The sequence below is a fragment of the Pogoniulus pusillus genome, chromosome 7 (genome assembly GCF_015220805.1).
Source record: "Pogoniulus pusillus isolate bPogPus1 chromosome 7, bPogPus1.pri, whole genome shotgun sequence".
In the NCBI taxonomy this organism is placed as follows: domain Eukaryota; kingdom Metazoa; phylum Chordata; class Aves; order Piciformes; family Lybiidae; genus Pogoniulus; species Pogoniulus pusillus.
In genome coordinates, this window is record NC_087270.1 from 26,427,977 (window position 1) to 26,451,244 (window position 23,268).

Genomic DNA, 23,268 nt, shown 5'->3' on the forward strand with positions numbered 1-23,268 from the left:
ATATTGATTAAGCAGTAGTGAAGGTGTCTTACTGGATGTTTCCTAGGACCACATTTTCTGGTTTTACTGTGACTTTGAAATATTCCCTCCCCCGATTATACTTTTTTCAGGCTGGATGAAGCAGTAGTGAAGGTGGAGGAGGGAAGGAGGGATGCAGCACCTAACGTCATGGGCTGTGAAGAGCATGCTGCATGCTGGTGGCAGCACAGCTGTCACAGCTCTTGTCTGTCCTGCCAGTTCCCCAGCTCATGTGTGGGTGCCATGTGATTATAAAGCTGTCTAACTCCCTCATGACCATCATGTGTTCTTCTGCTGCCTCTGATCCATCAAGGCAATGAACCTCTCTGTGACTTTGCTTCCCTCTAGGAGTACTTCTTCAGATGCCGCACTAAGCACCAAAACCCTGCCTCCAAACAGTCATTAAGTGTTGAAATACCTCCCAAGTCAAATTTCCCTAACTAATAACCAAAATTAATTACCTAGACAATTATTACAGTGATACCAATGGGAAATCTTATGCTTTAAGGTTGTAAAAGAGCAACCACAGAGCTGTAGTTCTCTATAAAACAATGTATACATCTATTATGGGCATTATCTGTTTAATACGGGGGGGAGGGAGGGAGGGAGTGGCTCTTCTCAGAAAGAATGGTTTAAATCTGATTTCCTAGTCCTGTGTGTTTTGCTATTATTGTAGCCATGTGTTTAAAATCACTATTCAAAATATTTCACTGAAGAACCTCCTAAATGGATAATAAAACACAATTTAAATGAAAATGGTTTTCTGTGTGTTTTCAAGATCAGTGCACAAACTGCCTCTTTATCACAATTCCTTCCTTAATTTGGTTATTTGCTCTCTCTGTACTGTGATGAGTTGCATTTATTCACTGAACGCTAAGTGCTGTTTCAGTGTGAGTGTAGCTGACAGGTGGTACTGCACACAACCACTGCTGGGTATCTACTGATGGGGGACACAATGTCCACTTGGCGTTGTGATGGTTTGGCTGTTCCCCACCCCCCCACACTTAAGAAAATCAGCCAGACTAGACTCAGACGAGCTGGAAATGGAATGAAGCTTTATATTTACAGCTTAGCACAAGATACAACCAGATATTTACAATCTATACAGCTATAGACAGAAATATACAACTTAAAAAGTAATACAGAAACACAATAGCTCTCCCAGAAAGTCCCCAGGAGGGGGCTCCCAACCACCCTTCTACCTTCTTCCTACCCCTACCTTACCCCAGACTTTGCCTTACATTGAAGGTGAGTTTGGAGGATTGGCTGGGGAGGTTAGGAAGCAGAAGGATTAGTCACACAGATGGCAGGTTAGAGAGAGAAAAATGCAGTCCAAAGCCAGAGAGCAAACTCTGTTATCTTTGTTTATGTTCTTGTTTTTATATATCTCAGCAAGCCTATGAGTAAAGTAGACATAACCACTGTTTCTTTTTCACAGCTTATAACCTAATTCTTCTCACCAAATTATCCTAGCTAGGTTCAAACTAGCACAGGCATTAACATCAGAGAATGTAACACTGCACCACCATGTCTGCCACCAGGTAACACACACAACGGATTCAGACACTAGAAACAGAAAGAAAACGCAAGCAAAATTATGTGCTCTTGCCCTAAGGTATTGCACACCTCAGCTGCTGGCAGCCTGCACACCTGCCTTCCCCTCCGCAGCTCCAGCAGCATGTCACAGCTCAGCACTACACACAGCATTCATTGGTTTGTACTCACTATATCCAGGAAGCAAAATACTTAGGAAGTCAAAGCTGCTCCTGCACCATCCAGTTCCTAACATTTTAAACTCTGTAGTAGCTGGAACAAGCAGATGTGGCTGCCCTGAAGTTATCCAGGTTGAAATGTTAATAGTCCACATGGCAGTGGATCTTTATCCTTGTGTTTATAAGAAGCCTTAAACATGTGGCTGGCCAGGCTTAGATTTATTGATGTTGCCTGAAACCTAAATTGGACTGACAAGAATGAAAAATGAATTTCAAGCAATTTGAAATAAAACCTGTGTTTCTCTTGTGCAGCCAGAACCTCTGGGTTCTACCCCTCTTCATTTGCACTGCCGTCAGTTATCACAGAATCATAGAATGAGTTGGAAGGGACTTCTGATGATCATTAAGTCAAATTCTCTGCTCAGACAGGGTCACCTAGGTCAGGCTGCCCAGGAATGTGTCCAGGTGGGTTTTGAAAGTCTCTGGAGAAGAAGACTCCACAACCACTCTGGGCAGCCTGTTTCAGTGCTCCATCACTCTCAAAGTAAAGGAGGTTCTCCTTAAGTTAAGTGGATCTAGGGAACAGATGAGAGGGGCAGGCATCCTCAGGCAGCCTCATCTGAAGAAGGTCACATAATTCTCCAGGCTGTAGGATTCATTACTGTTTTACACTTCTAGGTGTATTCTTTGTAGCTTCAGTCTTCCTGATCCCGCCTAAGACCTTTTGAGGTGCCCTGGAGCAACCTGCTGGGCCTTCAGGTACTGTTCCAGGGTGACACCGATGTTCTGCACATCTTGTGTAACACCAGTCAACTCCTTGCAGATGTCTGGGATTCCATAGGGCGTCTCAAATAGCACAAGACCTCTGAGTTGACAAGTGAATAAACTTTAAATACCAATTAATGGCCAGTGGTGATCTAAGTAACTAAGACAGCGGAACCTAGAAATGGTTGTACTCACTGTGAAGACACCTGGTGGCTACTGTGCTACAGTGCTCCTCAGGCTTCATTAACTGCATTTACTAGGGATGAGATTCAGCTGCCTGAGCTTTTAGTGCCACTTGAGATGTCCTTGAACATCCTGCCCATACTGCAGAGGCCATGGGTTTTCCACAGGTCTTGTGTCAGCCCCATTCTAGGTGTCCTGGATACCATATGGAATCTCAAATGGTGTATTTCAAGGAGGTGAAGTCTTTCTTCTGTGACATGGGAGCTCAGACATTTAGCACCCTTGCAGGCACCTGTATTCAGGTTTATTATCACCATGAATCTCAGCTATAGTACCCTCTCATACCAAGCAGAGCAGAGTTGTCTCACCATCATGCTGGTGTCACCATTAGTGAGATGCATCATCCAGGGAATACCCTACATAAAACTTACTTGAAACAACTTCAGTTTGCATCTCACTCCAGGTATGGATTGTGAGAAGAATTCAGTGGTGACTTTTGCTGGTTCTCCAAGGTGTCTATAGATTGGATGTACATTATTTTTGGCCTTGTCTCTGCTCTTGTAAGCTACAAAAGGAGCAGTCAGAATTTTGCACATCCATTCTTCTTTAAGTGGTGCTGCTACAAAGCAATGAAAAGGGGTCCTTCTGTTTGCTGGCAAACACAAAACCACAAACCCTATGAGGAGAGGCTGAGGGAGCTGGGGTTGTTTAGCTTAGAGAAGAGGAGGCTCAGGGCTGACCTCACTGCTGTCTACAACTACCTGAAGGGAGGTTGCAGCCAGGTGGGAGTTGGTCTCTTCTCTCAGGCAACCACCAATAGAACAAGGGGACAAAGTCTCAAGTTGTGCTGAGGGGAGTACAGGCTCATCTTCAGCCACTATCTATCAGTACCCCCAGGTCCCTTTCCTTCTGGCTGCTCTCAGCCACTCTGTCCCCAGCCTGTAGCACTGCTTGGGGTTGTTGTGGCCAAAGTGTAGAACCCTGCACTTGGCCTTGTTCAATCTCATCCCATTGGCCTCTGCCCACCCAGCCAGCCTGTCCAGGTCCCTCTGCAGGGCTCTCCTACCCTCCAACAGCTCCACACCTGCTCCTAGCTTGGTGCCATCTGCAAAATTACTGATGCTGGACTCAATCCCCTCGTCCAGGTCATCAATAAAGATATTGAACAGGACTGGTCCCAGCACTGATCCCTGGGGAACACCACTGGTGACAGCTGCCAGCTGGATGTGGCACCATTCACCACCACTCTCTGGGCTCTGCCATCCAGCCAGTTCTTGATCCAGCTTTCTTGAACCCCAAGCCTCTGACACCGTCTCCCACGACATTCTCACCAAGGACCTTACAGCCCATAGCCAGGTGGGCTCCTGGCTGGATTAAAAACTGTTTTGATGGCCAGGCCCAAAGACTTGTGACTAATGGAGTTAAGCCCAGCTGGCAGCTGGTCACAAGATGTGTCCCCCTGGGGCTGGTACTGGGCCCAGGTGTGTTTAATATCTTCATTAATGACTTGTATGGAGGGATTGAGGGTGAGGAAGGCCACCAGCATCCTGGCCTGGACCAAAACCAGTGCGTCCAGCAGGAGTAGGATAGTGATGGTGCCCCTGTACTTGGCCCTGGTGAGGCCACAGCCTGAGTGCTGTGTTCAGAGCAGGGTGCCACAGTATAGGAAAGACATCGAGGCCCTGGACCATGTCCAGAAAAGAGCAACGAGGCCGGTAAGGAGTTTGGAAGACATCATGTGAGGAGCAGCTGAGGGAGCTGAGGTTGTTTAGTCAGGAGGAGGCTAAAGAAAGACCTCATTGCTTTCTACAGCTCCCCAGAAGGAGGCTGGAGCCAGGTGCAGGTTGGTCTCTTCTCCCTGATATCAGGTGATACAAGGAGAGCAAATGGCCTGAAACTGTACCAGGGGAGGTTTAGGTTGGAGTTGAGGAACAATTTCTTCGATGAAAGAGCGGTCAGGGATCGGCACAGGCTGCCTAAGGAGGCGGTGCAGTCCCCACGCCTGGAGGTGTTCAAGAGGCTGACGATGTTTCGCTTCAGGATATAGTTTAGTGGCCATGGCAGTCGGGTTACGGTTGGATTCGGTGATCTCAAAGGTGCTTTTCAACCTCAGCCATCCTGTGAGTCGATGACAAGACTCGGTTTTGCCCGCAGCGGAAGGGCCCAGCGGGGCTGCGGTGGCCGCCGGGACCCGGAGCACGGACCGGCAGCGAGGCGCCTTCCGCTTCCCTCTGCCCCGGAAGCGCTGGTGCGGCCGCGGCCATGCAGGTCTCCAGCCTCAACGAGGTGAAGATCTACAGCCTGAGCGCCGGCAGGAGCCTCCCGGAGGTGAGAGAGCGGCGCGGAGACAGAGAGGGCCTCTGGCCGGGCCTCGGGGCGCCGCCGGTCTCCGCGGCCGGAGCCGCTTCAAGCGTGCTGCGTGCTCGGGGACGGGGCTGCCGCCGGTCGCGGCCGGAGCCGTTCTGAGCATGCTGCGTGCTGAGGGCCGGGGCTGCCGCCGGTCGCGGACGGAGCCGTTCTGAGCATGCTGTGTGTTCAGGGCAGGGGCTGCCGCCGGTCGCGGACGGAGCCGTTCTGAGCATGCTGCATGCTGAGGGCCGGGGCTGCCGCCGGTCGCGGACGGAGCCGTTCTGAGCATGTTGCATGCTGAGGGCAGGGGCTGCCGCCGGTCGCGGACGGAGCCGTTCTGAGCATGCTGTGTGTTCAGGGCAGGGGCTGCCGCCGGTCGCGGCCTGAGCCGTTCCAAGCATGCTGTGTGTTCAGGGCAGGGGCCACCGCCGGTCGCGGCCGGAGCCGTTCCGGGCAGGGGCTGCCGCCGGTCGCGGCCGGAGCCGTTCCAAGCATGCTGTGTGTTCGGGGTAGGGGCTGCCGCCGGTCGCGGCCGGAGCCGTTCCAAGCATGCTGTGTGTTCGGGGTAGGGGCTGCCGCCGGTCGCGGCCGGAGCCGTTCCAAGCATGCTGTGTGTTCGGGGTAGGGGCTGCCGCCGGTCGCGGCCGGAGCCGTTCCAAGCATGCTGTGTGTTCGGGGTAGGGGCTGCCGCCGGTCGCGGCCGGAGCCTTTCCGACCGTGCTGCACCCTTGGGGCCGGGACCGCCGCAGCTCTCTGACCTGCCCCTTCCCTGTGTGCGCAGTGCCGAGGTTGGGCCATCGTCCGAAACCGGCTCTGAGTACTTTTTAAACTAAAACTGCTGCTTGAATGCACGCAGCTATAAGTGTAGGTGTGTCCTTCCACAGACCCTACTCGACTTCCTAAGTTTCCTTGATGTGAGTTAGCAAAACGGGGAGATGTTAAAAATAATCAAGGAAAAAGAAAGAAAGTGAACGTCCCAGGTGTGATATACTTCCAAGGTGAATAACCTTGAAGTGATCCTCAGGTTCCTTTATGGATAAGAACTCGAGACTGATTTGTATCTTTCCTTACAGTGGCTCTCAGACAGGAAGAAAAGAGCTTTGCAGAAGAAAGATGTGGGTGAGTTTTCCATGATGCTCAGCTGCACGTTCACTGCACACAGGGTCAGAGAGAGATGCTTCGCTGCCTGATGCAGGGGAGTGATGCATACCTCCTGCTTTAAAAGCTACAAGGCTACGAATCGTTGCTTCCACTTCCCATATAGCTTTATGTGAACAGAACATGAGAGTGTTGGTTTACATTTCAAATACTAAATATTGGGGTTGCATATACAAGAGATTAAGTCCACATGTAGCTCATGAGGAAGTCCAACTGTAATGCCCTCTTTATACAACTCTTAAAGAGTGCAGGAACTTAATCATTTTCACTGAAGGTTGTTATGCAAAATAAAAATGGCTGTTTACATGCCATAGAAATGCTGGGTGAGAAATTCAACCAACCAAAAAATGCAGAGAATTAACAGGAGGGTGGAGGTCCATTATACAAGGGCTTAGTTGTGTAAAATGGGCTGTATAATAATTTGTCACGCAGTTACCTCAAATTGGACAGTTATTTTGTGTGGAGTTAGCCTGCTACTCAGAGTTAGCAAACCATCTTAATCTGCTCATAATGTGTTGTTTATACTTGGAAGATCTCTGTGCTTGACAAGATCTGCATAGATGTTCCCTACGTACAGTTAACTTGACATACTTGTGTAAGAAGCCATCACATTGTTTTGGACTAATGCAGGTGTGCTGCCTTTACCAAAGTTCTTTTTTGTTTTCTCTAGATATCCGTAGAAGAATTGAACTTATTCAAGACTTTGAAATGCCAACAGTTAGCACAAAGATTAAGGTATCAAGAGACGGACAGTATATTATGGCAGTTGGTGAGTTAACAAAGTGCCTCTCTCTGGCAGATGCCAAAGGCATGAGAAAGTCTTGGTTGCAGGATGACTTAGTGTTTCAAACAGAATGGCTAAGAGTTCAGTTGGAAATGTAGCACTGCAGAGAGTTTTGGAAGTGTAGCCTTCAGATCACAGTATCACAGTATCATTAGGGTTGGAAGAGACCTCACAGATCATCAAGTCCAACTCTTTACCACAGAGCTCAAGGCTAGACCATGGCACCAAGTGCCACGTCCAACCTTGCCTTGAAGTGCCCCAGGGACGACGACTCCACCACCTCCCCAGGCAGCCCATTCCAGTGTCCAATGACTCTCTCAGTGAAGAACTTTCTCCTCACCTCCAGCCTAAATCTCCCCTGGCGCAGCCTGAGGCTGTGTCCTCTTGTTCTGGCACTGGCCACCTGAGAGAAGAGAGCAACCTCCTCCTGGCCACAACCACCCCTCAGGTAGTTGTAGACATCAATAAGGTCACCCCTGAGCCTCCTCTTCTCCAGGCTAAACAATCCCAGCTCCCTCAGCCTCTCCTCATAGGGCTTGTGCTCAAGGCCTCTCACCAGCCTTGTCGCCCTTCTCTGGACACGCTCAAGCATCTCAGCATCCCTTTTAAACTGGGGGGCCCAGAACTGAACACAATACTCAAGGTGTGGTCTAACCAGTGCAGAGTACAGGGGCAGAATGACCTCCTTGCTCCTGCTGACCACACCATTCCTGATGCAGGCCAGGATGCCACTGGCTCTCTTGGCCACATGGGCACACTGCTGGCTGGTAGATGTGATAGAGCAGCAGCAGCATTGGTGGTGGCATTGTGGAACACATGCAGATGTTCTTTTGAATCCTAGAATCACAGCATGAGACCTTGGAAGAGACCTTTGAAGGTCATCTGGTCCAACCCCCCTGCCACCAGAAGTTTATAACACAAACTGAAGTGTTGATAATACTGTTAGAAGATAAGTTCTTAATTATTGTAGATATATGATAACTTGCTCTGAATAACTTCCAGACATGGTCTCGATGTTGTTTTGAAGGAGGATCATGCTGTGTGTCATGACAGTCACAGCAGGATCCAAACGTGAATGTTGTAGTAGGTGTTCAGAGCATAAAGAGCCTTGGTCTTTTGGACCTCCTGGGAGGTATTAGGTTCTGTAGGATGTTGTGATTGTTTGGGTGTTACCCATCTGTGTTTGTGTCTTGTGTCGTCCTTCCCCTCCCCCCGCGTTTGGAAAATCACCCAGACTAGACTCAGCAGCTCTGGAAATTGAATGAAGCTTTATATTTACAGCTTAGCACAATATGCAAGCAGATATTTACAATATATACAGTTATAGGCAGAAATATACAAGGTTAAAAGGTAATACAGAAACACAACAGCCCTCACAGAAACCTGAGTTCCCAGGAGGAGCTCTCAGCTGTCCTTCCACCTTTCTCCCGCCCTTCAACCTTACCCAAGATCTTGCCTTATGTTTAAGGTAGTGTGGAGGGTCAGCTAGGGGGATTAGGAAGCAGAAGAATTAGTCACACAGATGGCAGGTTAGAGAGAGATAGAAATTCAGCCCAAAGCCCAGACAGCGACTCCGTTATCTATGTTTGTGTTCTTGTTCTTATCCATCTCAGCAAGCCTATGAGTGAAGTAGACATCACCATCGTTTCCTTTTCACAGCCTGTAATCTAGTTCTTCTCACCAAAGCACTCTAGCTAGCTTCAAACTAGCACAGATGTGTCTGGTAATCAGAAGAACCTACAGACAAGTAGGGTCCTTTCAGGCACTGGAGACACAAGTCAGGTCGTAGGTTATGCCAACAAGAGGCATGCTCTTCCACTCAGAGAGACTTGAGTGCAATCAGGATGCTTAGAACTGAAATGCAGTAAGGCCTGTATGTGTTAGTTGTTACATTTAAACAATGCTTTAGTGTTCTTTTGGCTGACATTTTTTACTAAAGATCAAATTCTTCTTTCAGGAACTTACAAGCCAAGGATCCGCTGTTTCGATACCTATCAGTTATCCCAGAAATTTGAAAGATGCTTAGATTCTGAAGGTTGGTATGAGCTGTGACTGATATCTCTCATACATAATTCAGGTTGAACTCAAGTAGAAATTTCTCTCCCTATGCTGAGAACAGAGAAGGTGCTTTGCAGGAACACAATAATTGCCTAGTTTTATCCCTTGTACTCCTCCTAATTTATTTATTCTCTTGGAGTGGTCCAAGGAATGTGATGTTTACCTTGGGCCAGTAAGTGCAGTGCTCAGCAAGTGGATTTAGCTGAGGTCTGTGCTCTGAATAGTGAGTGCAGAGGGGTGCCAAGGCCAAGAGGTGACCAGATCTCCTCTCTTTCCCCTTGGGTGAAGCAGTGAGGCAGGAGAGTGTGCTGTGCTTTCACTGTCATTGCTGAAATGAGCTCTTGCTGTTCTCCTGCTGAAGCTTAAGGTGAGTTAGAGGATAAAGAGAACTCCCTGATGTGGGCTGGTATGGTTGGTTGGTTTGTTTTTTCGTTTGTTTACTGAATGATAGATGGTAGCATGGCCAAGGCCCTAATTTACACCACCTGCTACTAATTGGGAGGGAGAGCAGCTGTGGTTAGGAAAGCAAGGAGCCATCCATACAGTGGAAAGGGAGAATTTGCTGGCGGCTGGACCAGGGGAAGAGGTCAGATCTGCTCTGGATCTTGAGTTTTAGGGTGCATAGATTTGGCAAATGGTACTTGCATGGGTTTGGTTTAGTTTGGGTTTTTTTGTTAGAAGACTGATGGCTAAAAGCTGGGGTACAAGGATAAGCAAAGTAATAAGGAAATGAGCATAGAGTGGTAGAAGTTCTAAATGGTTAGGGAAGAATGAAGCTGGTCTAACAGTGGGGTGTGAAAATGATGAGAATAATAAAAATGGAGACCTACTGAATTATTGAGGAAGAGAGGAGTAGAGTATGGTGGTGTTTCTTCATGTTGAGTGAAGAGAGTTCTACAATGTAGTAAGAAGGGAAGTTGTAGGGGCAGTGGTTGAGAGAGGAAGGTATGGTGAGATTGGGACCCCCTTTAGTGGAGCAGCTGTTGTTGTAATAGCATCTGCTTACTGGTAATTGGAGCTTAAAGTAAAACTTTTTGAGCTACCATCTTACTAGACTGCAGGAGTATGTTTAATTAGGAATGAAAGTAGCTCATTTAACTGTTACCTGAAGTGACTCTGCCTCATTTAAATGGAACAGTTTAGCTGAAGTGGTTACTCCTTAGTGTTCCAAATGCAGCTCATTTAAAACTAGGCTAAGTTCATCAGGTTGCAGTGTTCACTATGGATAGAAGCTTTCAATTTGTATTGTGGTTGGTTTTTGTTTGGTTGGTTTTTTTAAGCCTTAAAACTTTTTCAGTGGAAGTGCTGCCTCCTTAGAAGGATTGCTTGTGCAGGTTTGTACATAGAAACAACCAGGTTGGAAGTGACCTCCAAGATCATCCAGTCCAACCTATCCCCCAGCCCTAGCCAGTCAACTAGACCATGGCACTAAGTGCCTCATCCAGTCTTTTCTTGAACACCTCCAGGAATGGTGACTCCACCACCTCCCTGGGCAGCCCATTCCAATGCCAGTCACTCTCTCTGGGAAGAACTTCCTCCTAATATCCAGCTAAGACCTTCCCCGGCACAACTTGAGACTTTGTCCCCTTGTTCTATTGGTGGTTGCCTGAGAGAAGAGACCAACCCCCACCTGTCTACAATGTCCCTTCAGGTAGTTGTAGACAGCAATGAGGTCAGCCCTGAGCCTTCTCTAAGCTAAACAACCCCAGCTCCCTCAGCCTCTCCTCATAGGGTTTGCGTTCCAGGCCCCTCACCAGCTTTGTCGCCCTTCTCTGGACACCTTCCAGCACCTCAACATCTCTCTGAACTCATGTCATTTCAGGCTGGACATGAGGAGGAAGTTCTTCACCATGAGAGTGGTGAGACCCTGGAATGGGTTGGCCAGGGAGGTGATGGAGGTCCTGTCCCTGGAGGTGTTTAATGCCAGACTGGATGGGGCTCTGGGCAGCCTGCTCCAGGGTAGGGTGTCCCTGGGCATGGCAGGGGGGTTGGAACTAGATGATCCTTGTGGTCCCTTCCAACCCTGACTAATTCTAAGTTAAAATGCATTTTTAATCGTATCTGATGGACTGCCAAATGTCCCTGGACCACACACTCAATGAAAGCCGTTTGGTTAGATGTTTCCTGTGCCAACAAAGGCATTGCTTAGCATTGTGTTGAGGAACGTGTGTCAAGTACACCAAAATGATAAAAAGATTACAAGGTGCCTCATGTGTCTACACTTTTAGAACACTGCTTGCTGTTTTGCAAACAAAGCTTTATAATTAAAGATGTTATCACAGTGCCTCGTTATGAGTTGACAGCTGTGGGGAATACTTGTGTGACTAAAGGTTAGTGTGAATGTAAACGTTTGCAGGATTTATGCCAGTGTTGCAAATCAGCTCACTTGAGTTGACTTAAAATTCTCTTGCTCTCTCCTCTAGTGGTTACATTTGAGATTTTATCAGATGATTACTCAAAGGTATGTTTACTGTCTTCAGTGTATAAATGAAACAACTGTTTAATGTGTATTAAAATGCATTTTCATATATAGTAAGAGCAGTCAATCAACACAACATTTTGGAACAGAAAAGGTTTTTTTTTTAAGAGCATTAGGGTAAATGTTTCTTGTACCTTCAAAACGTTGTTTGTTTACTTTGTCTCGTTCTATTATAATTTGTCTTACCACTTCCAAAGTCTTTTGTCTGTAGTAGAGAAAAACTTCAAATAATGATCTGTCTTGCAAACAAAATAAGGAGAAAAATTGAATTAGTTAATTCTCTCAGGATGATAACATCACAGTATCTCCAAGGTTGGAAGAGACCTCATAGATCATCAAGTCCAACCCTTTACCACAGAGCTCAAGGCTAGACCATGGCACCAAGTGCCACGTCCAATCCTGCCTTGAACAGCCCCAGGGACGGCGACTCCACCACCTCCCCAGGCAGCCCATTCCAGTGTCCAATGACTCTCTCAGTGAAGAACTTTCTCCTCACCTCAAGCCTAAATTTCCCCTGGCGTAGCTTGAGGCTGTGTCCTCTCGTTTTGGTGCTGGCCACCTGAGAGAAGAGAGCAACCTCCTCCTGGCTACAACCTCCCCTTCAGGTAGTTGTAGAAGTTCATTTGCCAGCCCTTGTGACAAGAGCTACGCAGATACTCCTATTCTGAGAGGTGGGGTGGGTGTAGATAAGCTGTTAGTCTGATTTGTTAGCCTTGCTGTACCCCTGATGATTATAAGCATGTGAACGAGGTGAGAACTGTGGAGAGAGGTACTATCTGAAGGACACAGTTCTTCAGACCCTCTGCCCTGTTTCAGTTGTAATACAGCTGCTGCTTCTGTGTGTCACACTTGGCTGCTTTCTTCAGCTGCAGCAGTTGATCCAATAAACTAGACTGGATGTGAGGAGGTCAGACTGGAGGTTAGGAGGAAGTTGTTGAGCATGAGAGTGGTGAGAGCCTGGAATGGGTTGCCCAGGGAGGTGGTTGAGGCCCCATCCCTGGAGGTGTTTAAGGCTAGGCTGGATGAGGCTGTGGCCATCCTGCTCTGGAGTAGGGTGTCCCTGCCCATGACAGGGGGAGTTGGAACTAGATGATCCTTGTGGTCTCTTCCAACCCTGACTGATTGTATGATTCTAAAAGATACTACCTCTTTCTGTAAATCTCGCTCTACCGATTCACCAAGGAGTTGTGTTGCTAATTAAATACAAAATGTAACCATATAATTCTGCAGTGCTCACTAGGAAAAGCCTTTTTTTTTTCTTTTTTTAAACTTAAACCTTTATCTTAATGCTGAGATCTTGGCATTGCTAGTACAGGCTTGTTTGATACACGCTGTCATCTAGCCTTCTAGCTTTAGTCTTTGCAAAGTCTTTCCCCTGTGAGACATCCAAGAATGTGCATGAAGTAGCAAAAAAAGGTGACTGATTGAGTACAGGAGCCTCCCACTTACCTGTTTGTGGGAGAATGCTTCTGGTTGTACAGCCCAAACAGTTATTTAGGAGACTGAGAAGCGCATTGCATTGTCTGTGAGGAGCAGCAGGGTTTGTGTGTGCTTCCAGCTGTGACTGCTGCTGTATTTCACACTGAAGCCCTGCTTCCACAGCCTATACAAGCTTATTTTCAATTTAGTTTTCTTACAACTTACTGAATTGTCACAAAGAAAACTATTTCAGGTAGCTGTCATAATGTTTTGGATGGGTTAGAGGGAAGAATATTTGAGAAATTAACTCTTTAAATGCTTGGAATCATAAAAAACATTGATAGGAAGAGAGCCTTCAGGTGTGAAAAACTGCAAGCATGCCACATTCCACAGATTCACTGTATCTGTTGAAATGCTGCATTACCTCACTAAAAAAAATTACTTCTGTCCACTCTGCCCAGGAGAATCTGGAATTGCTCAGTTTCTAGTGCAGAGTATTTGATTCTGTCGTTTTGTGGCTGCATGTCAGTTGCTGGCTGCTATCAAGTTACTTGCCTGGCTAAAGCTGAGATTCTTCCAGCCTCTCTTTGTATGTTTTGTGTTCTGACACTTACCTGTCTTGGTAGCTCTCTGAATGCTCTCAACGTCCCTTTTGACTTAGGGAACTCCATGTAAGGGAGGATTTCCCAGTAAATAAGCATGAAGTGCTAGCCTGGGTCAGTGCCTTCTCTGTGTGACATAAGGGAAGAATATACAGAGATGAATAAAGAGTGCAGATGAAAAATAACTTCTCTACTTTGCCCTTCCCAAGCTTCTCATTATTAGTGTTGCAAACAATGCAGTCCAGTAACAGGAAATTGATCTCTTTGCTGCTGTGGAAGATGGATGTCTATACATATTCTAAGCTAAACTGACACTTTGGTAGTCAAAGCTAAATAGGGATGAGGCCCAGAGTCAAGAGCTGGTGTGTGCTTACCCAGCTCACTTCATTGTTTTCATAGTTTGCATCAAAATGGCATTAGTTTGGGCCAGAGCAGCTGGCCCTCTTGCACACAGTGCCTGGCATGGCCTGAGGTACAACACGAGTGTAACATGGTTGTGGGTGATGCTTTCTGTCCGGAGTGGGAAGAAGTCATTTGTGTGGGTATGAGTTGTGCCATGTCTGGTTGCCATCAGGACTGTAGGGGCAGGTTCCTATTTCATTTACTGATATAGAAAAGCCTTCTAGTGATGCCTCCCTGTGGGCTTTTCAAGGGCTGAGATGTTTAAATTTCAGAGAAGCAATGAGCTTATTTGGTGGGCAAACAATAAGGGAATGCACAAAGGTTCTTGATGTCATGTACTGGAACCCTACTGTATATCAGGTTGTATTAATCAGCACATTACTGTCTGCCTGGCATTGTACCTGAAGGAAGTGAACAGCTGTAGTGCTTGAGAGAAGTGCAGATGACAGTTTTCATGCAGCGTGACATTGAGATGTCTGGAAAGCTGGTGGCTCAGCATCCACTTCTGAGGTGTCACATGCACTCTGCTGAACTCTCATTTAATGTTTGTTAATAAAGGTCTTTGCTGTGGCTAGTGAGAGTATCAAGCACTAGTTGATTCTATCATTTTGCTATAAATTACTTACAGGAGCTGTGATAAACCTTTGTGAGCTTGAGAAGAAATCAGTGGAGTTTGTGCTATAAGACAGGTTGAGGAGATTGTCATCTGTGTCTGTCTCTTTCAGTGCTTTCTATTTTGTTTCCAGATTGTCTTCTTGCAGTGTGGCAGGTTTGTGGAGTTCCATTCTCAACATGGCCATTACTACAAGACAAGAATACCAAAGTTTGGTAGAGATTTCTCTTACCACTATCCATCGTGTGACCTGTATTTTGTAGGAGCAAGGTATGAAGTGCAGCCTCTGTCTCGCCTCTGTCTCGCCTCTGTCTCGCCTCTGTCTCGCCTCTGTCTCGCCTCTGTCTCGCCTCTGTCTCGCCTCTGTCTCGCCTCTGTCTCGCCTCTGTCTCGCCTCTGTCTCGCCTCTGTCTCGCCTCTGTCTCGCCTCTGTCTCGCCTCTGTCTCGCCTCTGTCTCGCCTCTGTCTCGCCTCTGTCTCGCCTCTGTCTCGCCTCTGTCTCGCCTCTGTCTCGCCTCTGTCTCGCCTCTGTCTCGCCTCTGTCTCGCCTCTGTCTCGCCTCTGTCTCGCCTCTGTCTCGCCTCTGTCTCGCCTCTGTCTCGCCTCTGTCTCGCCTCTGTCTCGCCTCTGTCTCGCCTCTGTCTCGCCTCTGTCTCGCCTCTGTCTCGCCTCTGTCTCGCCTCTGTCTCGCCTCTGTCTCGCCTCTGTCTCGCCTCTGTCTCGCCTCTGTCTCGCCTCTGTCTCGCCTCTGTCTCGCCTCTGTCTCGCCTCTGTCTCGCCTCTGTCTCGCCTCTGTCTCGCCTCTGTCTCGCCTCTGTCTCGCCTCTGTCTCGCCTCTGTCTCGCCTCTGTCTCGCCTCTGTCTCGCCTCTGTCTCGCCTCTGTCTCGCCTCTGTCTCGCCTCTGTCTCGCCTCTGTCTCGCCTCTGTCTCGCCTCTGTCTCGCCTCTGTCTCGCCTCTGTCTCGCCTCTGTCTCGCCTCTGTCTCGCCTCTGTCTCGCCTCTGTCTCGCCTCTGTCTCGCCTCTGTCTCGCCTCTGTCTCGCCTCTGTCTCGCCTCTGTCTCGCCTCTGTCTCGCCTCTGTCTCGCCTCTGTCTCGCCTCTGTCTCGCCTCTGTCTCGCCTCTGTCTCGCCTCTGTCTCGCCTCTGTCTCGCCTCTGTCTCGCCTCTGTCTCGCCTCTGTCTCGCCTCTGTCTCGCCTCTGTCTCGCCTCTGTCTCGCCTCTGTCTCGCCTCTGTCTCGCCTCTGTCTCGCCTCTGTCTCGCCTCTGTCTCGCCTCTGTCTCGCCTCTGTCTCGCCTCTGTCTCGCCTCTGTCTCGCCTCTGTCTCGCCTCTGTCTCGCCTCTGTCTCGCCTCTGTCTCGCCTCTGTCTCGCCTCTGTCTCGCCTCTGTCTCGCCTCTGTCTCGCCTCTGTCTCGCCTCTGTCTCGCCTCTGTCTCGCCTCTGTCTCGCCTCTGTCTCGCCTCTGTCTCGCCTCTGTCTCGCCTCTGTCTCGCCTCTGTCTCGCCTCTGTCTCGCCTCTGTCTCGCCTCTGTCTCGCCTCTGTCTCGCCTCTGTCTCGCCTCTGTCTCGCCTCTGTCTCGCCTCTGTCTCGCCTCTGTCTCGCCTCTGTCTCGCCTCTGTCTCGCCTCTGTCTCGCCTCTGTCTCGCCTCTGTCTCGCCTCTGTCTCGCCTCTGTCTCGCCTCTGTCTCGCCTCTGTCTCGCCTCTGTCTCGCCTCTGTCTCGCCTCTGTCTCGCCTCTGTCTCGCCTCTGTCTCGCCTCTGTCTCGCCTCTGTCTCGCCTCTGTCTCGCCTCTGTCTCGCCTCTGTCTCGCCTCTGTCTCGCCTCTGTCTCGCCTCTGTCTCGCCTCTGTCTCGCCTCTGTCTCGCCTCTGTCTCGCCTCTGTCTCGCCTCTGTCTCGCCTCTGTCTCGCCTCTGTCTCGCCTCTGTCTCGCCTCTGTCTCGCCTCTGTCTCGCCTCTGTCTCGCCTCTGTCTCGCCTCTGTCTCGCCTCTGTCTCGCCTCTGTCTCGCCTCTGTCTCGCCTCTGTCTCGCCTCTGTCTCGCCTCTGTCTCGCCTCTGTCTCGCCTCTGTCTCGCCTCTGTCTCGCCTCTGTCTCGCCTCTGTCTCGCCTCTGTCTCGCCTCTGTCTCGCCTCTGTCTCGCCTCTGTCTCGCCTCTGTCTCGCCTCTGTCTCGCCTCTGTCTCGCCTCTGTCTCGCCTCTGTCTCGCCTCTGTCTCGCCTCTGTCTCGCCTCTGTCTCGCCTCTGATGTTTTGTTGGCAAAGTGTGGCTCAAGTCCTAAAAGTAGCTTTGAGAAGACATAGTAAAAATGAAGTGAAGTCTTTAGGGTGTCAAACAGAATAAGCAGCAATTCAACATGTCATGTAAATCATGGGGAATTAGAAGATTTTAAGTAGCTTGACACATCTTTTCCCTGGAAAAAGAATAATTGGCAGGATATTGAATTGTAGTAAATATCTTTGGACGTGCACACTTCTCTGTAATTTTAACACTGAAGGATGTTTGTGCCTTCGATTTTTGCAGTGGGATGTCTGAAGAATGTGCATTGGGTAAAATTAGGCTGTCCGCAAGGAGCTTTAACCTCTAACTTAGGGCAGTGCTTCTCAGCAGTTGTCAGAAAAAGGAGTAATTTGGATTTTCCCCTTTGCAGCTCTGAAGTGTACAGGCTAAACCTGGAGCAAGGACGGTTCCTCAACTCCCTGCAGACGGAGGCTGCGTAAGTGATGTGTGTGCAGGACATCTGCTTCACTTCCACCAGGTGGAAGCACACCACCAGCGTGCTTGGCGCTGCTGCCACAGCTGGGTGCTGCCCACGCTCCATGGAGTCCAAAGGCAACATATGCAGAGTCTTTATGTTCTGTAACTCTTCGTTCTAATTCTTAGGCTTTGAGTGCTCTTGCGGGGATGTTTTAAAGGTCTGCAGTGCAGACTGGCAGTGGGCATTGTATAACTGCAGAACACTGCAGCAATACTTGGCCTTTGTTGCTCAATTTAGCCATCATATGGAGCCCTTCTCACAGGGTTTGTGCTTTCCCAGACATGTCTTTGTCCTTCAGTTCTTGGAGTAGCCCAGAGAGGGTTTTTGCATCTCCAGCGTTTGCCTGAGTGTTTGAAAACCCCTGTTTTTCCAGCAGGATCTGGATTTCTTTTATGTGAGGGGGAAGCAGGTGAGAAGAGACTGAAGTGGTTAGTGGGTAGGCAGCAGCTGCTCCTTGGTGGGTAAGATGGCTTCATAGACAAAAACTGCTAAGGAAGTTGCAGTGCAGAAACTAAGCACCAGAAGAAAAAAGGTGGAAAGGGAAGAGTTAAGTGTGTAGTGTCAAATCTGAATTGGATGATGAGGCTTGACTTTGTGAGAAGATGGTGAGGTGGAGGAGCTGGATGAGTTACAGACTTGGAGGTGGAGGGCTCTGAACAGAAGCGAGTTAAGTGCTGGAATGAGTGGTGTAGAGAGAAGTACTTATCTTGGGAAGACCTGTTGGAGAAATACAGGGATCTTGGGTGCCCTGCTGAGAAACAAGATACGTGCTGGGAGGGAAAGGAAGGCAGGCTGTCCATCAGAACATGTTGGACGTGTAAGCCTCAGAGCTTAAGTAGTTGGGAAGGCCTTCTGACATAATTGGTTCTGCCCCATTGTATTCTTAAACAACTCATATGGCAAGGCCTGGTGGTAGATGGTGGGAATGGGCAGAGAAAGGCTGAATTACTGAGTTTAGAGAGAACCTCAGAGTGGATCCAAACTAGAGGAGGGTAGACTGAGATTAGAAGAACTTCTTTACCATAAAGGTGATGAAACAATTGTAACAGGTTGCCCAGGGAAGTGGTGGAAGAAGCTTCATCCCTGGATGTTTTTAAGACTTGACTGAATGTGTATCTGAGCAACGTGATTCAGTGGAAAGTGTCCCTGCCCGTGGCAGAGGGGTTGGAACTAGATGATCCTTGAGGTCCCTTTTCAACCCTGAATTCTGTGATTCTTTGAACTTTTCCAGATGGTCTTAGATCATTGAAATTCCACAGCCTCTATGGGCAACTCATTCCAGTACTTAATATTTTTAGTCTATGTGGATGATTGTCCTGATGTGCAGTTGAATGCTCACCTCTGTCAAGTCATCTGTCTCTGGCTCTAAATTCTTGATAAGCTTCTCTTAAGTATCAAGAAGCTGCTCTTAGGTGGCCACCCATGCCTTTCCTCCAGCTATTTCTTTTCCAGGATGAGCAGAAATTACTGTAGTTATTCATGTGTTTAATTATTCTGAGGTCATTAAACTCGACCCTTTTCTGTTTCAGAGAGAGCAATGTCTGTGACATAAACCCTGTGCACTTCCTGTTTGCTCTGGGGACGGCTGAGGTAAACGTTTGCATTCCTTTTATGAAGAGGCAGTGGAGTTTATTTCTTCTTCATAGTAGTTTGCATGGGGATAGTAAGAAATCATATTACTTTCATTTGCTGTGATCTCATTTGCTATGTTAGGTATGTAACAATTAAGATGATTTCTTAGAGCATAGTGCTGATACGATTTTTCAGCTACCTTGTTTCCTGAGATGCTTGAGATTTTGCAGGTGGGAGAGAAAATAATGTGGTTTGACTTCACAGTACATCTGCTGGATGAGCTGGCATGTGTAGCCTGTTCATTTTTGGAAATGCAGTGCTAATGATTTTGATTTTTGGATCACATTAAAAGAAAGATGTATAGAGCTTGTATGTCATCATTAGAACAACTTGTGTCAGCCTCAGAAATCTGAGTAATCCTAGATTAGATAACTCTCAGTTGTATGTGAACGTTGTCAGAGCACCAGGCATCTGCTGCATCAGCTTGAAATGTGTTTTCTGAACTGTGCAGGGTAAAGTGGAATGCTGGGATCCCAGAACAAGGACTCGAGTCGGGCTGCTGGACTGTGCTTTGAGCAGTGTGACAGCAGACACAGAGTGAGTAAAGGCTGCCTTCTGGAAGCGTCTTACTTGTAACAGGTCCCACTGTGTGCCAGTCACCTGCCTGTGCTCCTCTCCTCTTATTGCCAGTCTGAATAAATATTCTGGGCTCCTCATTTCAAGAGAGATGTTGAGGTACTTCAGTGTGTCCAGAGAAGGGTGATGAAGCTGGTGAGAGGCCTGGAACACAGTCCTCTGAGGAGAGGCTGAGGGAGCTGGGGGTGTGCAGCCTGGAGAAGAGGAGGCTCAGGGCAAATCTCATTGCTGTCTACAACTACATGAAGGGAAGTTTTAGCCAGGTGGGGTTGGTCTCTTCTCCCAGGTAACCAGCAGCAGAACAGGGGGACACAGTCTCAAGTTGTGCCAGGGAAGGTCTTAGCTGGATGTTAGGAGGAAGTTGTTGTCAGAGAGAGTGATTGGCATTGGAATGGGCTGCCCAGGGAGGTGGTGGAGTTGTAGTCCCTGGAGGTGTTCAAGAAAACTCTGGATGAGGCACTTAGTGCCATGGTCTGGTTGATTGGACAGGGCTGGGCAAAAGGTTGGACTGGCTGAGCTTGGAGGTCTCTTCCAACTGGGTTGATTCTATGATAAAGGGTTTTCTTAGGCACAAAGTAGTGTCTGTAGTTACTGACCTGTGGATTAGTGCCTAATATTTTTATGCAACCACAAATTGGAAATTGGAACAGTGCAGCTTTTTGAAGTAGTATTTCTGAGTTCTGTGAATTAATTGACCTTCTTTATCTCCTCTGTGTTTAACATGTAAACATGCTTTCAGAAAAGGGTAATGTCTAACTGTAAGCATTGTGCTTTGCAGGATAGAGGGTTTGCCATCCATTTCAGCACTGAAATTTCATGGAGCTTTGAACGTGGCCGTTGGAACATCTACTGGGCAGGTAGACTTAACTTCATCAGTGGTGTGGTCAGCAGGAGCAGGGAGGTCATTCTGCCCCTGTACTCTGCACTGGTCAGACCACACCTTGAGTACTGCGTTCAGTTCTGGGCCCCCCAGTTTAGGAAGGACACTGAGATGCTTGAGCGTGTCCAGAGAAGGGCGACGAGGCTGGTGAGAGGCCTCGAGCACAGCCCTACGAGGAGAGGCTTAGGGAGCTGGGGTTGTTTAGCCTGGAGAAGAGGAGGCTCAGGGGTGACCTTATTGCTGTCTACAACTACCTGAAGGGTGGTTGTGGCCAGGAGGAGGTTGCTCTCTTCTCTCAGGTGGCCAGCTCCAGAACAAGAGGACACAGCCTCAGGCTGCGCCAGGGGAAATTTCGGCTCGAGGTGAGGAGAAAGTTCTTCACTGAGAGAGTCATTGGACACTGGAATGGGCTGCCTGGGGAGGTGGTGGAGTCGCCGTCCCTGGGGCAGTTCAAGGCAAGGTTGGATGTGGCACTTGGTGCCATGGTCTAGCCTTGAGCTCTGTGGTAAAGGGTTGGACTTGATGATCTGTGAGGTCTCTTCCAACCTTGGTGATACTGTGATACTGTGATACTGTGATCTACAGAAATTCTTAGAAGATCCTGTTCCTGCAGGTTCCAGTCTGAGTTACTGTATGTTGAGTGCACTTACTGCAAATATATAAGTTCATGTTAATGCAGGTGTTTAGAAGAGCATAAATTACATGTGTAGAGTGGTAACAGTTGTTCTTTAAACTGCTCTTTGCTGTAGGGATGACTTGCAGCTGTCACATCCTATGTACTACACAACTTCAAATTCTTCAGTTGGCTTGTGACTGAAGGTGAAGGAGGCAGGTGTGTGGGGAGGCTGCTTGAGACCATCAGGATCATCTCAGTACTTCTGTGCTCTCCCTTACTTTAGTGGTGGCTCAGAAAGCAGAAGTGAATGTCATCCTGGCTTCTCAGGGGCTGTAACAAATGTTGAGACAGTTTTAAAACATGAACCCCTCCCTCCCACTGCAAGAATAGTGGTGACTAGGTGGGAAAGGAGGAATTTCAAATCTAGCATGCTGTTTTTTCCCAAAGAAAGATACCTTCTTGTAACTGCAGTCTGCTGTGCTGGGCTTGGCACTGGGTTTCAGTGGGGCCCTCATGTAGGTGTGATGCTTAGAGGTATGGTTTAGTAGTGGACTGGCTAGTGTTGGGTTCAGGGTCTTTGCCACACGAAGTGATTGTATGATTCTTTCAGTAATTGTTCTTACTGTCTCATCTTTCTATGAGGGATGATTTAGATGTAATTTACTAATGTTGATGGCAACAGTTAACAACAGCAGGGATTTTTTTCTGCCTTCATCAGTCTTAATGGGTTTAGAAAGCTGTAGCTGGTTCAATAGGAGGTACAGATGTAAGAGTTGTTCTTGTCATGGTGTGTTAGTTTGAGGCTAGCTGGGATATTTTAGTGAGAGGAATTAGATTCTAGGCTGTGAAAAGGAAACAATGGTGATGTGTACTGCACTCATAGGCTGGCTGAGATGTATAAAGGCAGGAACACAAACATAGGTAACAGAGTTGCACTCTGGCTTCTGGTTGCCTCCCTTCTTTCCCTAACCTGCTGTCTAACTAATCCATCTGCTTCCTAGCCCCCTGGCCAGTTCTCCAAACTCACCTTGAATGCAAGGCAAAGTTTGGGATAAGGTAGAGAGGTGGGAAGAAGGTGGAAGGGTGGTTGAGAGCCCCTCCTGGGGATTCTGATTTATGAGAGGGCTGTTGTGTTTCTCTATTACTTGTATATTTCTGTCTACAGATGTAGATATTGTAAATATCTGCATGTATATCATGCTAAGCTGTAAGCATAAAGCTTCATTCTTTAATTTACAGCCACTGAGTCTAGTCTGGGTGATTTTATTAAGTGCAGGGGGGTGGGTAACACCCAAACCATCACACGTGGTGCTGGCATATGTTAGGCAAGGTTTGTAGGAGACTGTTAACAGTTTGTTTAATAAAGATAAGTTCATAAAGAATATATTCTCCCTCTCAAGTTATTAGCATTCACACTTTACATAGGAAAGATTTAAGGCCTTTCTCAAGTTCCACAGAAAACTTTGGAGATAAAAGTGCATGTTTCTGGAAGACAAGGCCTGTAGTCTCTGCTCAAAATTTACTTTCTGTGGTGGTGTTCTCAGTGGAAGTGGCACTCCTTGGAGGCCAAAGGCAGGCAAAAAATAAGTCTGGTTAGAAAAGCAGAAGAGACTTCAAGTGAAATATGAATGATTAAGAAATGCTGAAAGCCTTGAAATCGTTTCATTTTTCAAATGGAAATTGAAAAGGAAGATGGTGAGCTCTTAAATTTGCTTTTTGAATTTTTTTTTCTGTACCGAAGCATGCTGGGGTTAAACCCCGTTGCCAGAGTAGCTGGACTCCCATCATAAGCCCTTTTCAGAGAGCAGAATGATTTCTTTTAGGCAACTCACATCCACATATTGAAGCAAAGGCTCAAGTTTAGCTAACTCTTTAATGAAGATCTGCTGTGTGTTTTGATCTTGCAGCATTGCAGGTTTAATTTGTCCCTTACTGTTTAGTGAAGATCTGCTGTGTGTTTTGCTCTTGCAGCATTGCAGGTTTAATCTGTCTCTTAACTGTTTAGTGAAGATCTGCTGTGTGTTTTGCTCTTGCAGCATTGCAGGTTTAATCTGTCCCTTACTGTTTAGTGAAGATCTGCTGTGTGTTTTGCTCTTGCAGCATTGCAGGTTTAATCTGTCCCTTACTGTTTAGTGAAGATCTGCTGTGTGTTTTTTTCTTTGTCTTGCAGCACTGCAGGTTTAATCTGTCTCTTACTGTTTAGTGAAGATCTGCTGTGTGTTTTTTTCTTTGTCTTGCAGCACTGCAGGTTTAATCTGTCTCTT

The 23,268-nt window shown here is 47.8% G+C and overlaps 1 protein-coding gene across 1 annotated transcript in view; it reads left to right on the plus strand.

Moving 5' to 3' along the window:
• The first annotated feature begins 4,859 nt into the window (after positions 1-4,859).
• Positions 4,860-23,268, plus strand: part of NOL10 (nucleolar protein 10) — a 56,872-nt gene continuing 38,463 nt past the window's right edge. The window contains exons 1-10 of the mRNA XM_064146325.1: positions 4,860-5,006; positions 6,101-6,146; positions 6,856-6,954; positions 8,927-9,004; positions 11,451-11,488; positions 14,676-14,812; positions 17,193-17,258; positions 18,830-18,890; positions 19,384-19,469; positions 20,287-20,365. Coding sequence (XP_064002395.1) covers positions 4,941-5,006; positions 6,101-6,146; positions 6,856-6,954; positions 8,927-9,004; positions 11,451-11,488; positions 14,676-14,812; positions 17,193-17,258; positions 18,830-18,890; positions 19,384-19,469; positions 20,287-20,365 — 756 coding nt within the window. The 5' untranslated portion in view covers positions 4,860-4,940. The remainder of the gene's footprint in view (positions 5,007-6,100; positions 6,147-6,855; positions 6,955-8,926; positions 9,005-11,450; positions 11,489-14,675; positions 14,813-17,192; positions 17,259-18,829; positions 18,891-19,383; positions 19,470-20,286; positions 20,366-23,268) is intronic.